The 17,506-nt window shown below is 36.8% G+C and overlaps 1 protein-coding gene across 1 annotated transcript in view; it reads right to left on the reverse strand.

The window, feature by feature from the left end:
* The window catches only part of LOC141332528 (phospholipid-transporting ATPase ABCA1), a 180,838-nt gene that overhangs the window by 56,129 nt on the left and 107,203 nt on the right, over positions 1-17,506 (reverse strand). The window contains exons 23-31 of the mRNA XM_073837656.1: positions 16,758-16,821; positions 16,470-16,672; positions 15,476-15,524; positions 14,265-14,372; positions 14,057-14,089; positions 10,435-10,574; positions 9,084-9,211; positions 6,787-6,885; positions 6,493-6,700 (exon numbers count right to left, since the gene is read on the reverse strand). Of these exons, the coding sequence (XP_073693757.1) occupies positions 6,493-6,700; positions 6,787-6,885; positions 9,084-9,211; positions 10,435-10,574; positions 14,057-14,089; positions 14,265-14,372; positions 15,476-15,524; positions 16,470-16,672; positions 16,758-16,821 (1,032 nt within the window). The remainder of the gene's footprint in view (positions 1-6,492; positions 6,701-6,786; positions 6,886-9,083; positions 9,212-10,434; positions 10,575-14,056; positions 14,090-14,264; positions 14,373-15,475; positions 15,525-16,469; positions 16,673-16,757; positions 16,822-17,506) is intronic.

The raw sequence follows: 17,506 nt of genomic DNA on the forward strand, positions 1-17,506 counted from the left end.
GATTAAAATGGCTAATTTGAATTCTGCTGAATATGTGTGCTACCCAAATAATGACTTAAAGTCTTTGAGAATGGATCATAAAGCTCATAAAGCTGTTCTATGATAATTTGTTGATGAAAATAAATTATGTTCAATTAGATGTACTTGTGTTTACTAACTAACTAACAATGAAATTATTTTTTCTCCCTATTAGATTGTGTTTTTTTTTAACGTCAACACCTACCCAGCCCATTACATGTTTCACCGTACTTTTATTTTGACAGGTTGCCGTGAAGTTTCTGTGTCATACAGTATGATATGATGTTAGTTTTCTCAAATGAAACGGTAAAAGTGACACTCACAGAGTCACAGCAGTTTGGGAGATTGAGTTTATCTGTTCATGTGAGATGAAAATGCCAAAAATTACCGGGAGCGTCACGTGTGTTTCAGTATGCATGTAGTAAAAGCTCGTCTCCGCCATGCACACATACAGCTAGGCAAACGGAACATATCGGATTCATCTTAAAACGGTCTTTTTGCATTTCAATTTTCACATACACTAGTCCATATCGCGATTTGAATTAAGTGACTGACCAAACATTTGATTTATGAATCCAAAAACGACGAATTTACGTGGCATTTCGCTATAGTAGATTCGGTTTTTATGAATGGAGGACGACGCGATCCCGTCTGTGTTTTGGCGGAGAACGCGCGACCATATTCTACAGTCTTCGGTATACATCCGCGTTAAACTATCAAGGTGAAAGTCATCATAGCTTGCGTAGTTTAGACCCAGCTCCCAACCCAAATTTGAGAATAGATTAACGGCGATATTTTTTTTATCGCGCGATAAGAGTTTCACGTTAACGCAGCACGTTAACGCCGATAACGGCCCACCACTAATATATATATATATATATATATATATATATATATATATATATATAAAAGTATACTTTCAGTCTACTTTTTATGTGCTTCTCAGAAATGTGCTTTATATACCTCTCAGAAATATACTTAAAATTACATTTAAGTATACTTGACTTATACTTTTGTACTGAGAATTGGTATTTTCACTGTTATACGCTAGGGGCGCTATTGTACATCTTCTAAACAGAATTTCCAAAACACAAGTGAAGAAGAAACTGAAACAACAGATGCTTCCACATGTAATTTAACACAATCATCAGACATAACACAGCATCAAAACCATAGATATGGAAAACTGTGTAACGTAGTGGAATAAAATGTTGACCCATGAAGAGGAAATAATGACTGTCAAACTTTTGGGTGTTGATCAACTCCATCTATGTTTTGATTATCATGAATATATATATATATATATATATATATATATATATATATATATATATATATATATATACATACACACACATATGCATATATACAGGACTTTTTATAGATACCAAATGTTTGAACATTGGACCATGACCACATCCTCTCCTTGGTCTTTAAAGACGGCTAAATTTATTTAGTGAAACATTTTCCATCCTTATGAAAATTTGGTAATATTTGATCATATTTGTTGTTTATCATAAAGCAATATCTCAGGAAAATGTTACAGGTTTTCGAATTCAAATATGACTTCCTGTTATTAAACTGTACTATTTACTGTAGAGGACACCAGGTTGAAAATCATTTTTATTATTCATTTTGGGAGAAATACCAATTGAATAGGAAAATAAATAAGCAATATTCTTATGAAATATTAGATATTACTATGAAAATCTGGCCAATTACTCATTATAACCATTCTTTTTTTTTAACATCCTGTCCCAACAGCAACACATTAATATGCAAATTAAATACGGTGTATAGATGCACTGTGTTTAATGGGAAAACCAGTTAATGGACATTTTTACACGTACTGCATGAAACAAAAGTAGTATATCAAATTATTTTTGTTATATGTTTTATAACATAGTTGAGAATCACCCTTAAAGTTTGGTATAAAAAAATCCTGAAGCCTAAAAATTGATTGATGATTTAAAAAAAAAATCCAATTGTTTTGCCTTTTTAATGTCTATTTATGCCATTTTATTGTTATAGAATAAAATGTCTAATGATCTAAACAATGTAATGCCATGAAAAAATACTAAATTCATATTTTTTTTCTCCTCTTGGTATCAGGAGGCTATGGCCTAAGAAGACATAAAATATAGTGTACAAACTACATGGACTATTTTTGTTGAACTTTGATGAATAATGACTTAAATTGGATTAAACACTGAAATAATATTTGTTTCACAAACAAAGCATCATGTGACTTCTGTATAAACACAAAAGAAGATATTTGGATGAATGTTGGAAACCAAACAGTTGCCAGTAGCCAAATGTTTTTTTTTTTCCCTCCATACTACAGAAGTCAACGGCTATTACTTTTGAAGCCATGAGTGATGTGAACATTTTTGGAAGAACTGTGTGATAACTATCAACAACCAAGAAAGAAATCTGAAAAGTTTGAAGTGAAAACCTGGAAATTACATTTAGGGGAAAGTTTGGGGTGCATTCGGTCCAGGGCTTATGAAACTTGCAGATGCAGTTATTTATCACCGTGATGAATAGTTGATAGATCAGCATTCATCTGTCTCTGGACGTCTACTTTTGTTTTTGTTTTTTTTTGTTTTTTTACCCAGTGCATTTGTAAATTTCCTATGGAAGCCTAGCATGATTGAATTTAATTACCTAATTTTTAGGTCATCTAAAGTCTATTTTCTCACTATTATTTCGAAAGATAATCTTTCAACCCTATAAATCATACTGTATAATATTTGTTACGTAAACCACTAAGGCCTCTAAATGATACTTACACACAATCTATCCCATGTCTTCTGTTGTCTGATTGATAGTTTAGACTTTTCTAGAAAGTAACAGACATTTTAGTATAATTGCAAAAATTCCCTCCTTTAGCTCGTGCTTCACGTTGCTGTAATTATTATAATTTTTTTTACTGTTTTCATAAAGTAAATGCAAGAACAAATTTTTTTGTATTTTAAATATATTGTTAGCCAATATTTCAAGATTATTTAAATATTTATATATTTTTTTTAAAAATCAGTGAGTCTCAGATCTGATCATCAGGATCTTTTGAGAAATGTTTGTTTCTCAGTGGAGGAATGATCTTCCCAAGCCTCCAAAGCATCTCACATATTTTGAAGAACATTTATTTGTTTATCTCTCAATCATCATTTGATTACATTGCATTATATGTTTGTATCATTTAAATCTCATCTTACTAAGACACATTATTGGAGATATAAAGTGACCACTGATAATTTTGACAAATCCTGTCATAAGGGTTAATTTTTTGAATCTGGAAGCTGAATAAATAAGCTTTCCATTAATGTATGGTTTGTTAGGACAATATTTGGCTGAGATACAACTATTTGGAAATCTAGGGTGCAAAAAAAAAAAAAAAAAAAATCAATATATTGAGAAAAAAACCTTTAAGTTGTCCAAATTAGGTTCTTAACAATGCATATTACTGATCAAAAATTAAGTTTTTATATATTTATGTTAAGAAAATGTACAAAATATCTTCTTGGAACATAATCTTTACTTAATATCCTAATAATTTTAGGCATAAAATAAAAATAAAAAATTTTGACCCATAAAATGTATTTTTGGCTATTGCAACAAATATACCTGTGCTGGTTTTGTGGTCATGGGTCATTGTATAATTTGATGTCAGTATCTGGTATATTGTTAAGAAGAATATTAATATTAATATATTGCTATAACTTAACATATGCATTGAGCATTTAAACATGGAAATAAATGTAATGGCTAACCAGTCAAAAGTTGTTGTTTTTTTTCTCTTTAACTTTTAATCTTGAAGATTTCATGGCTGTTATGTGAACTACTCAAATGCAAAAAAAATAAATAAATAATTAACTACAAGTTTTTCCTGGGTGTAATACTAGACAGCTTTTTTAGATGCTGACCTTCAAAACAAAGTGTGAGTGTGAATGAAGAGAAGAATTTTAGTTTAAAAAATTGAGAAGTTGTGCAGGAAATCAGTGTTTTATATATAAAAAAAAAAAAAAAAAAGAAAGAGTTGAGAAATGATTTTTCCCCCACATCTAACCCTTCAGGGTTTTCATGTGTGTGTGTGTGTGTGTGTGTGTGTGTGTGTGTGTGTGTGTGTGTGTGTTTGCTGCTGGTCTAATTAAAGCAGCACTTGATGTATCTGAAACCCTCAGGCAACGGATAAGATTCATCCAGCCTCCATCATCCCGAAACATCCATGATTATGTTTCAAGACAAAACATCTCCTGTGTGTGTGTGTGTGTGTGTGTGTTAGTTCAGTAAACCTGTACTTGAGTAAATGTTTGCAAACTGGGTCAGCTGAGTGTGTGAGTGTGTGTATGTGGGTCTTCAGCAGTATATACTCAGAGAAATCTTGTTTACTGAGAGGGAATCAGAGGAGATTCTAAGTTTAAACTCAGCGTTGCGTAGGAGTGATTTGCATTTCTGCTGACACACCGACACAGAACTTCAGTCTGCCAGATTCAGGAGATGCCACAGACTAAATGTATACATACAGTAATGAATGTATGTGTCACAAGCTCAGTTTTCACCTGGATGAACAATGGTCTTTCTCCGGTGAAATAGTTGATTGTTTATTTATGGCTCATTCGTTTCTGTTTAGAAAAGTTGGACAGAACATTTCTCTATGACAGTACTCACATTAAAGAGCAGGTCATATTGCTTTTTAAAGTGTCCTAATATTGTGTTGGAGTCCCCTACAACAGGTTTAAATGCATCTAAGGTCAGAAAGCTTTTCTCAGAATATACATTTATATATAAAGTAATTTATCAATGATTTTGAAAGGGTTCATTCGAACAGCTTTGAGTGTAATGTCTTTAAACCCCTCCCTTCCAAAAGCCTACTCTGCTCTGATTGGTCAGCTGGCCAAGTCTGTTGCACAGAGAAAAGTACTTGAGTACTTGAGAAATATTTTTTTCGAAAACCCATATATCCTGCTCTTTCAACATAGTGAATTTTGTATGTGTGATTAAAGTGAATTTGTTTTGGATGATTCAGACGATTCTTTCATTTTAAGCAAACATTACCCCGGTTTCACACAAGGCTTAAGTTTAGTCCTAGACTAAAAGGTAAGTCTAAGCTGTTTTAACTGACAGAAACCTGCACCGACTGATCTTAAATATAACAGTGCCTTTGTTTTATCAAGATGCACAACAGTAGTGTTTTTTTTTTTTCTAAGAACATTCATAAAATAAAAGTGTCCTAATTGAACTATGGCCTAATCCTGGCTTAGTCTAAGCCCTGTCTGTGAAACCGGGCCATTGAGTCTTAAATTTGATAACTACACTATTTAATGTTTGACAAGCTACCATAAAAGTTTTTTTTTTTTTTTTTTTGCTTTTTTATGGTTTTTGGCAAAATGCATAGAAACCAATGGTCATTTTGACCCCAACACAAATGATTTGTACAGATTTGTACAGTCCAAAATGCACCTCTGTTTTGAAACTTTGCATGCACATTTATGACCCTAAATGAGAAATATTTACCAAATTTCATAAAGAAGTAAATGGCAGAAACGGTATTTTAATCAGTTTCAAAATGCAACACAACAAGAGGGTTTTAATGCACTGGGGATGGTTTAAGTGATCGTCCACTCGGAAAAAAAAAAAACAACAACAAAAAAAACATTTAGGATAAAAGTGTGTGCTGTCTATTGTCAACAGTTCTTTGTCTACTGGTATTGTTCCAAGTAGTTTCAAACATGCTATCATTCAGTCAATGTTTAAGAAAGTGAACCTAGATGCCTCAGATATTAATAATTTTTCTCCTATTTTGAAACTATAATTTATTTCAAAGATATTAGAGAAGATTGTGTTTGTACAACTGAATTTCTTTTTTAGTTAGTAATACTATTTTTGATAGAGTTCATCGGTCTTCAGAGCTGGTTATAGTACAGGATCTGCTTTGTTGAGGGTTTTAAATGATATTTTATTAGATGTAGATTTGATTTAGATCTTAGAGCTGCATTGATATCCTCATCGATCATCTCAGAGACCAAGTGGGTATCCGGGGTCTAGCCCTGTATTGGGTTTCCTCATATCTTAAGGGTAAAATCATTTGAGCCAGTTTGGGAAACCAGCCTTTTTAGCGGTTTTAGCAGGGTTTTTGGCCACTTTCCCAGCCTGGCCAGGCATGTCTTAGTTGGTCAGGCTGGTAGACCAGCTAAAAACAGCTACTTCCAGTTTAAACCAGCTAAGACCAGCCAACCAGCCTAGGCTGGTTTTAGTTGTTTTTTCAGCAGGGATATGCTTGGCTTTGCTTGATCACAATACTAACACAACTGCAGTCGGCCAAAATCAAGCAGAAGCCATTGGCATTAAGCCGCATCAGCAATTTGCAGACCATAATTGGCAATTGTATGCGACTGCACTCAGCGGCCATTCAGCAGTGTGTGTGTGTGTGTGTGTGTGTGTGTGTGTGTGTGTGTGTGTGTGTGTGTGTGTGTGTGTGTGTCTAACCTGCGGTGGTGGTAAACCGCCGGCTCCAAGCGGGCAGTCTGGGAGCATGATGCTGCGCTGTGGCGTGCTGCACTGGCAGTCTGGCGATGGGTTCTCCATGCTCCAGTTCCCCTTCTCAAAGATATCACTGACGGACGGATCCACTGCGGGAGTGAACCAATTAGTGCCTCCCGCTGGGTTACACGGCAGTTTACTGAAGGAGGAACAGGAAACACACAGTCAGCTGCTACACCTGTGTGTGTGTGTTGCTCATGGTAAGTGTGTGTGTGTGATGCTTACGGTATGGGGTTGGTGCTCATGCAGCGTGTCCCGAATCCTGGTGAACTGAGCAGAGCGTTTGTCACTTTCTCCACCTGATCTACACGAGGATCATCAAAACTACAACATACACAAACAAATTTTTTTACTGACCAAGGAAACGTGCGTGTCGCATGTTGTCACTGTGCAGTGCTTTGCAAAAGTATTCATACCCCTTCATTTTTTTTCACATTTTGTTTTGTTGCAGCATTATGTTAAACTGCTTTAAGCTTTTTCCCCCACATCAATTTACACTCCATACACCATAATGACAAAGCAAAAAACAGATTTGCACATTTTACAAATTCATTAAAAATAAAACACTGAAATAAGTAGATTGCATAAGTATTCATAGCCTTAACTCAGTCCATAGTTGAAGCACCTTTACAGCCTCAAGTGTTTTTGGGTCTGATGTGACCATCTTTGCACATCTGCATTTGGCAATTATCTGCCATTCTTTGCCTCACCTTTTCACCTCTCCATCTCTGTCAGCTTGGACATTTTCTAGAGTCCTAGTTGTTCCAATCGTCTTCCATTATGGATAATGCTTCTGTCAACCTTCAATGCAGCAGATTTGTTTCTGAACTCTTCCCTAGATCATCGCCTTAACGCAAGTCTGTCACTGAGCTCTACAGGCAGTTATCTTGACCTCAGGACTTGGTTTTTGCTCTGATCTGCATTTTCAGCTGTTAGACCTTTTCTGAGAGGTGTGTGCCTTTCTAAATCAGACTCATTCAAATGAATTTGCCACAGTTTAACTCCACTCCAAGTGTAGTAACATCTAGAAGTGATATGAATGCTCCTGAGATAAATTTCAAGTGTCCCAGAAAAGGGTATGAATACTTATGCAATGGGATCTTTTCAGTTTTTAGTTGTTGTTTTTTATTTCTAATAAATTTGCAAAGTTGTTACAAACCTCTTTTGTGCTTTGTCATTATGGTGTATGAGATGTAGACTGATGTGGAAAAAAGTTATTTAAAGCAGTTTAACATAAGGCTGCAACAAAACAAAATGTGAAAAAAAAATGACTTTATACAGTCAAACTAAAACTTATTCAGACACCTTCAACATTTCTCACAGTTTATTTGCTATAGTTTACAAAATGGTAATACAATGACAATAACTCAAGAGTTAAAATGTGTTATGACAAATTCATCTTGATAACGTTGGATAACGTTGATATAAAGCTGTGTAACAAATCATGGTCAGGTCTGAGTGTCTGAATAATTTTTGGTCCCAAATTTTACTGGTAGTCCACTGTATGAAGAATTTTTGGGTTTTATGTCAGAGTTGACTTTATTTTGCTATCCTCACTTACATAAATGCGCTATAGTGTTCTGCATCTACTAGTAATGAAATATAAAAAAATTTGTCTAGTGTCTGAATAATTTTTGGTTTGACCGTATGTACACTACCATTCAAAAGTTTAGAGTTTTGAAAGAAATCTCTTCTGCTCACAAAGGCTGCATTTAATCCAAAATACCTTAAAAACTGTGAAATATTATTATAATTATTATTATAAAATTACTGTTTTCTATGGCAATATATATTAAAATGTAATTTATTGCTGTGATCAAAGCTGAATTTTCATCATCATTACTGGTGTCTTCAGTGTCACATGATCCTTCACAAATCATTATATCCTGATTTGCTGCTAAAGAAACATTTCTGATTATTATTATTATATTATATTATTATCAAGATCGAAAACAGTTGTGATGCATTCATTTTTCTGGATTCTTTGATGAATAGAAAGTTCAAAAGAACCGCATTTATTTGAAACAGAAATCTTTTGTAACATTATAAATGTTTTTACTGTGACTTTTGATTAATTTAATGCATCCTTGATGAATAAAAGTATTAACTTCTTGGTAAGGTCCCATTTAGTTTTAACAATGATTAAACAATGCATTAGTTACCAGAATGTATTAATCTTCAACATACAGCATTATTAGTTCATGTAAGCTCAGATCCATAATAAAAAAATAATAATAAAAACAACTTTTGATTGCAATAATGTATTAAATGTTGAAATTAACATTAACTAGGATTAAAAAAAATGCTTTAGAAGTATTTTCATTGTTAGTTCATGTTAAGTTATGTAGTTATCCAGTGTTAAAAAATGTGATATAAAAAAAATAATAATAATTAAAATTTAAAATAATGCAAACAAAATTTAATTCTGCCTTACGGCGATAGAAAATACAATTTGCACAGTATTAAAACTATTATGCTTATGAAATGTCCCCATAAAACATGGAAACCCAACGTGTGTGTACCTGAAGAAGGTATTCTGGGGAGCTCCATACATCCAGGGCTGAAGCTCCAGACTGGGATATTCGACAAACGGAGGAACAATCAGAGAGAAGATGAGAGCCAGACACACGAAGAACGCCGGCATCACGACCTGATACACACACACACACACACACACACACACACAGTCACACACATTCAATACAACTGCATTTAAGGGAATTAAGTGTGTATCAGAGATAATCTACCAGAACAGAGATTTAAACTTCAGGTTTAAAAATGAAATTCATTGGGATTCATCTATCGAATGTTTAAGCAAAGAAAGTGCTATTTAATCACATGGATTGCGGGTGATTAGTGAATAAGATGCAGGTTTGTGTGTTGAAACACCACGTGTCAAAGTGGCTTAAGTTTTTAGCGCATCGGCCCTCTCTTCCCTCTCTTTCTCGCTCTCTCCCTCTGGCAGCCGAGTGTCATGTGCTTGTGTTGGCTTAGTTAAATGTGTAAAAGGGTTCGATTAAACACTTTCAAAAACTGGCACTGTCACCCTTCATTCCCAGCATAATTAATTTCTCTCTATTCTTCCACTCTGCTATCTCTCCAAATGTTCTCCTTTCATTCCATCCCTCCGCTGACAGACGGAGCGAAACCAGTGCACACAAAACCTGCGAGCGAGAGACAGGCTGCATAGGAGTCGACGACACGGCTTCACTCCAGCTGATTAATTACACTCCGTGATTGTCCAATTAATTCAAACACCCAATTCAAACACTCTCTGTTTACGCTGAGGAAAATGTAAATGTGCCGGAGACGGAGAACGCATCGGGAATAATGAAGGAGAAAACAATGGAACATCTTTCCCCTGAGAGAAACGGGGTGACGAGCAGCAGCCAATATGAACAAAATGAAGAATATGCACAATGATGACCAAGAGCTGAGAACACTACACGGCCTGTAATTACATACTGTACATACAGCCTTCATAAACCTGGCAGTAACAGATATAAATTTGCAGCTGGAATATTTTATTTGTTTTATTTTATTTTGGTGTCCATTGCATGCAATTACTTGAACACATTCCCACTGCAGGGATTGTAGGAAGTCTTCAACTGCAAATCGAACCACATTTGAGCACAAACACACCGAACTGATATGAGCTCATGCTTTGTTAAATGAGCTCACAGACAAGCGTTTTATGTTTTTGATGGGCCAGTGCAGTTAGCGCTAAACAGCTTTGCTTGGATTCACGCTGCAGCTCAGGCCTGCCTAAACCTATTAAACTCACACAGCTACAGAATGCAAAATAGAGAGAGAGGCTAACTTAAAAGAGGAAAACGAGTGGAAGAGGGTATTTGATGTGTCTGATGGTTTTACCTGAGCGATGATTCCCCTCCGGCTTCTGCGGGCATGGTGGAAGCGTTTGATAAAAAGAGCTAAAAACTGCTGTTTGATCAGTGACCAACCCGTTATGGTGTACGATCCTTTGCCATTTGCACACATGGGCCGCTGGGTGTCTGTAACATAAAAAACAGTTTCAGATAGTGACTAACTACTATAGTCTTAAATATGATGGCTAATTCAATTACTACAGTTGCCTTAATCATTACAACTACTTGTTACACTGTTACACCTGCATCTGTTACAGCTACTCCACTGTTACATTTAATCTTAACTATTACAGCTACTTGTTACACTGTTACAGCTATCTCTTTGTTACCTATCTCACTCTTACAGCCAATTTCACCATTACAGCTGACTCAACTACTACACTGCCACATTGTTACAGCTGCCTCTTGGTTACAGCCCCCTCACTTTTACAACTGCCTCTCTGTTATAGTCTCTTCTACAGCACCCTCTGTGTTACAATCGCCTTACTGTTACAGCAATCTCTCTGTTACAGTCACCTCTGTTACGACCGCCTTACTGCTACAGTCCCTTCTGTTACAGCCACCTCCCTGTTACAGCCGTCTTACTGTTACAGCCATTTCTCTGTTACAGCCACCTCCCTGTTACAGTCGTCTTACTGTTACAGCCATTTCTCTGTTACAGCCACCTCCCTGTTACAGTCGTCTTACTGTTACAGCCATTTCTCTGTTACAGCCACCTCCCTGTTACAGTCGTCTTACTGTTACAGCTATTTCTCTGTTACAGCCACCTCCCTGTTACAGTCGTCTTACTGTTACAGCCATTTCTCTGTTACAGTCACCTCTGTTACGACCGCCTTACTGCTACAGTCCCTTCTGTTACAGCCACCTCCCTGTTACAGCCGTCTTACTGTTACAGCCATTTCTCTGTTACAGCCACCTCCCTGTTACAGCCGTCTTACTGTTACAGCCATTTCTCTGTTACAGCCACCTCCCTGTTACAGTCGTCTTACTGTTACAGTCATTTCTCTGTTACAGCCACCTCCCTGTTACAGTCGTCTTACTGTTACAGCCATTTCTCTGTTACAGCCACCTCCCTGTTACAGTCGTCTTACTGTTACAGCTATTTCTCTGTTACAGCCACCTCCCTGTTACAGTCGTCTTACTGTTACAGCCATTTCTCTGTTACAGCCACCTCCCTGTTACAGCCGTCTTACTATTTCAGCTATGTCTCTGTTACAGCCACCTCCCTGTTACAGTCGTCTTACTGTTACAGCCATTTCTCTGTTACAGCCACCTCCCTGTTACAGTCGTCTTACTGTTACAGCTATTTCTCTGTTACAGCCACCTCACTGCCACAGCCCCTTCTGTTACAGACACCTCCCTGTTACAGCCGTCTTACTGTTACAGCCATTTCTCTGTTACAGCCACCTCCCTGTTACAGTCGTCTTACTGTTACAGCCATTTCTCTGTTACAGCCACCTCCCTGTTACAGCCGTCTTACTGTTACATCCATTTCTCTGTTACAGCCACCTCCCTGTTACAGTCGTCTTACTGTTACAGCCATTTCTCTGTTACAGCCACCTCCCTGTTACAGCCGTCTTACTGTTACAGCCATTTCTCTGTTACAGCCACCTCCCTGTTACAGTAACCTCTGTTACAACCATCTTACTGTTTCAGGTATGTCTCTGTTACAGCCACCTCACTGCCACAGCCATCTTACTGTTACAGCCATTTCTCTGTTACAGCCACCTCCCTGTTACAGTCGTCTTACTGTTACAGCCATTTCTCTGTTACAGCCACCTCCCTGTTACAGCCATCTTACTGTTACAGCCATTTCTCTGTTACAGCCACCTCCCTGTTACAGTCGTCTTACTGTTACAGCCATTTCTCTGTTACAGCCACCTCCCTGTTACAGCCATCTTACTGTTACAGCCATTTCTCTGTTACAGCCACCTCCCTGTTACAGTCGTCTTACTGTTACAGCCATTTCTCTGTTACAGCCACCTCCCTGTTACAGCCATTTCTCTGTTACAGCCACCTCCCTGTTACAGTCGTCTTACTGTTACAGCCATTTCTCTGTTACAGCCACCTCCCTGTTACAGCCGTCTTACTGTTACAGCCATTTCTCTGTTACAGCCACCTCCCTGTTACAGCCATTTCTCTGTTACAGCCACCTCCCTGTTACAGTCGTCTTACTGTTACAGCCATTTCTCTGTTACAGCCACCTCCCTGTCACAGTCGTCTTACTGTTACAGCCATTTCTCTGTTACAGCCACCTCCCTGTTACAGTCGTCTTACTGTTACAGCCATTTCTCTGTTACAGCCATTTCTCTGTTACAGCCACCTTGCTGTTACAGTAACCTCTGTTACAACCATCTTACTGTTTCAGGTATGTCTCTGTTACAGCCACCTCACTGCCACAGCCCCTTCTGTTACAGCCACCTCCCTGTTACAGCCATCTTACTGTTACAGCCATTTCTCTGTTACAGCCACCTCCCTGTTACAGTCGTCTTACTGTTACAGCCATTTCTCTGTTACAGCCACCTCCCTGTTACAGTCGTCTTACTGTTACAGCCATTTCTCTGTTACAGCCACCTCCCTGTTACAGCCATTTCTCTGTTACAGCCACCTCACTGCCACAGCCCCTTCTGTTACAGCCACCTCCCTGTTACAGCCATCTTACTGTTACAGCCATTTCTCTGTTACAGCCACCTCCCTGTTACAGCCGTCTTACTGTTACAGCCATTTCTCTGTTACAGCCACCTTGCTGTTACAGTAACCTCTGTTACAACCATCTTACTGTTTCAGGTATGTCTCTGTTACAGCCACCTCACTGCCACAGCCCCTTCTGTTACAGCCACCTCCCTGTTACAGCCATCTTACTGTTACAGCCATTTCTCTGTTACAGCCACCTCACTGTTACATTAACCTCTGTTACAACCGTCTTACTATTTCAGCTATGTCTCTGTTACAGCCATCTTACTGTTACAGCCATTTCTCTGTTACAGCCACCTCACTGTTACAGTAACCTCTGTGTTACAATCCCCTTACTGTTACAGCAATCTCTCTTTAACAGCCAACAGGTGTTAAGGTATGTCTGCGAATGTCTGCATATTCTGTCTATTTAATAAATCCCAGGTTCCACTAAAATCCATTGAACCATCATGGCAGGTGCTCATGTACTTGCACTTACTGTAAGTTAAAATGTCCATCAGGTTGCATATTAATTTTGGAAAGGTGCTACTTTAAATTGCACTGGCCTCAAATGACAGATGTAAATGGTAAATGTGTCATTTGTATTACCTGTATTATCAGATATCTCTATTACCTCTATTAAATTATTAAGTTCAGCTTGAGTTGTGGATATTTCAACGCATTATTGTATTACGGTTGGGAAAATACTGTAACACTGCCATTAGTCTGAAACTAGAGTGCCACAATACCATACTGTATAAGCAAAACTAAACCATGCAACGGTAGTTACAGACAACTCACTTTTACAGCCACTTCACTATCACAGCTTACAGCCTTAAATATTAAATATGCCGTATCATTACAGCTAGCTCGGTCTTACAGCTGGCCTACTAATACATGTTTAGTGATGTAAACATGGAAGAACTTTGACTTACCCTCCACACGCCTAGTGTGTCTAACCTTTGCATCTGTTTAAAACAAGGAAAAAAATACAGAGCAGTGATATTACGCAAAGCCATTATTTTCTCAGTATCAGTTGATTTTTTCAAAAGATCGTTTTGTAAAAGAATGAGCCAGTATGTTTATTTCCATACACATATAAGCATGTAGCAGATGTAAGTGTCACTTCACATTTGATCGTACCATTTTTCACAGCGCTTGCATCTTTGCTTTCCAGTGCTGAGCTGATACTCTGTATTCCTGATATCCTTGAGCTGCTTCTGCGCTTTTGTTCACGGGCTCCTTTCTTATCTGTGAGACATTAACACACACACACACACACACACACACACACACACACACACACACATACACAGCAGAGGTTATTCTGGAGGAGTGTGATACTTTCAGCTTATTCATCTGGTCTGTTCTTATCTGCGAGAGCATTAACACACGTATACACACAATCACACACACTCTGAGGTGAGACAGGAGAGTACAATTGCAACACTTCATCTCAACTCTTATTCGAGTCGCCCGTTCTTATCAGACGAACAGTAAGGCCCTTAAATAGACTGAATATCCTTCTAAAAGATCCCACAGTTAGAAATGAAAGGTTTAAGGTCATTTGAACAAGATCCCTAATCAGTCTGATGTTAACAGCTTGAGTGGCACATTTCAGTAGAGTTGTTTTTATGAAAATGTCACTATGTGTTTCTGAGGGACTGGTGGCAAATTTAAAGGGATAGTTCAGCCAAAAAATTTAATTTTGACTTTTATCTGCTTACCCCCAGGGCATCCAACATGTAGGTGACTTTGTTTTTTCATGAGAACACAAAGAAAGAATTTTAACTCATGCTGAGACAAAAAATTATAAATACTTCATGCACAGACCGATTGTTTCATGTGTTAAGACCTCAATGTATCGTAACAATATGCAGGGTTTAATTTGGTTTTGTCTGTGCATTTTTTTTTTTTTTTGACTCTCAAAGCCATGGAGCCCATTGACTGCCATTATATGACTGACAGACTGCAACAGTTTGAGTTAAAACTCTTTGTTTGTGTTCTACTGAAGAAACAAAGTCACCTAAATCTTGGATGCCCTGGGGGTAAACATCAACTTTTCATTTTTGGGTGAACTATGATTTTAACTGGTGCCTATTTAATATGTGGAGAGGACCATAAAATGGCACAAAAATAAGACTGGTAAAAAGAGAAACAATTAAGTAATGTATAAACTACATTTAAAAATATATTATTATATATTCCTTCTAAAATGACACTTCGTATCAATAACTATTGTCATATGGTTTTTCAAGTATCTTATAAACTTGTTGGAGATGATATTGTACTGTAGGAGTGATACTGTATATTAAAGTGTAAAACAAAATGAATATTGATATAGAAGATTTTACCATTGGATTCCACGTCAACACCTGTGTCTTCAGCCACTTTCAAAAAGATCTGTGAAATTAAACACCAGGAAACTTTGTTACTCCACAGCTTCAACTGGAAAAGTTACAGTTTCACTACAAAAACATAAAAAATAAAATAGTAAGATTTAATTTACTACTTAAGATATTTTTAAGCAAGGATGCATTAAATTGATCAAAACTGACAGTAAATAATTTCTAAATTATGTTACAAACTATTTTTTTTTTTAGAATCCTGATAATAAAATGCATAACATTTTCCACAAAATAAATAAATAAAATCAAAGTTGACAATATTCAGAAATGTTTCCCTGAGTAGCAAATCACTGAACGACTGGAATAATGATGCTGCAAATTCAGAATTGCATTACAGGAATAAATTACATTATACATTATACCATATATCCATAAAAAAACAAAAACAAAAAAAAAAACACGTAACAATATTCCACAGTTTTACCGATTTTACTGTAATGTTGTTGAGCATAAGCTGCTTTTTTCAGCTTTAATATTTATCTCAGGCCAATTATTTTTGAAAACTTTTATATACATTAAAATATATATATTTTTTGCATCTGTGGCATTGAAGATTACAACTGGGATATTACTTTAAATGTTTAAATTTAACTAAACAAACTGGTCTATTTGGTAACAGACACTTGATGAATTTAATAAAACTGAAAAAAAACAAACATGTAATTGATGTGTTTACAGAACACATAAAATAGAGAGATGAGAAACTGATGGCTTATTCCATGAATGCTAATTAGGTTATGCACAATTGAATATGATCTTTAGATTTTGATAAATCAATAGTCTGTGTGATGCACTGATCCAGAGCTAAATATCTTCAGCTAAGCATTTACTCATAAAGGTCAAATGTGAAATGTAAACCAATGCATTAGTGTAAAGTGGTAAGAACAAAATGGGCCACACGTGTAAACGTCACCGGTGTGACCCATATATGTATAACTACCTCCTCCAGGCTCGTGTCTGATATCCCGTAGCTGGTGACGCCCAGAGAGATTTTCTCCAGATCCAGCTCTTTAAAGAGAGAGGCAAAGCTGCCATTTGTGGCACCCGTATATGGCAGCACATACACCAGCTCTTGACCTACGGCCTCCAGATACTCTGCCTCTGGCACGTGCCGCCGCACCAGTCGACTCAGATCTGCCACGTCTGATTAGGAGGAACATGAAAATACATTTATAGAGATGCATAAAGGCACCGTGTGTGTTCATTAGAGAGTGTGTGAGCTGTAAACCTGGTGGGTCCAGACTGCTGATGCTGTCACTGCAAATGCCCTCATCCACGCTGGATTTATCACACTGTCGGGCAGAAACACATAAATATATGGAATGCAAAATTAAAAACATTTTCTGAAGATGCGCTAATCTCACCAAAACAATGCTAGAGTCTTGTGGTTGGTTGCTAGCAGGGATAGGACATAACCATGTTATTTTTTGTGATTTTTAGCACATAGTGTTTTGTTGTTTAGCTGTTCATGACAGTTTACAAAGTAAAACACTCCAGGAACACTCTAGAATCTCCTTCGAGGTTTATAAATTATGCATTTATTTACATTTTTTAATATGGTAAATAAGAAACGCCCAAATCAGGGCCTAAAAACTTGTATTGAAGCATATCTTCATTTCCGGTTTATTTTTATCTGTTTTTATTTGCATTAATTGTACCCAAATAAGTGAATGTGGTTAAAAATTACACTTTTACTTTCAGAATATCTGATGATTTTTTTTTATTAACGAAATTAAGAGGGAAAAGGGATGTTGCAACTAAAATAAAATAGGAATAATCAACCTAAAAAATAAAAAATAATGTTAAAAAGAAGGATTTGTTCATATATAATTTGCTTTATTTTATACATTTTATTTTATTTTTTACAGAGTGGCAAAATGAAATACCCAAAATCCCCTCTGTAAAAACATTTGATTCCAATATATCAAACGTTTGAGCTATTCAACAGCAGGCATGCCTCAATATTCTGAAAAGCGT

Source organism: Garra rufa, chromosome 3 (genome assembly GCF_049309525.1).
Source record: "Garra rufa chromosome 3, GarRuf1.0, whole genome shotgun sequence".
Taxonomy (NCBI): Eukaryota; Metazoa; Chordata; class Actinopteri; order Cypriniformes; family Cyprinidae; genus Garra; species Garra rufa.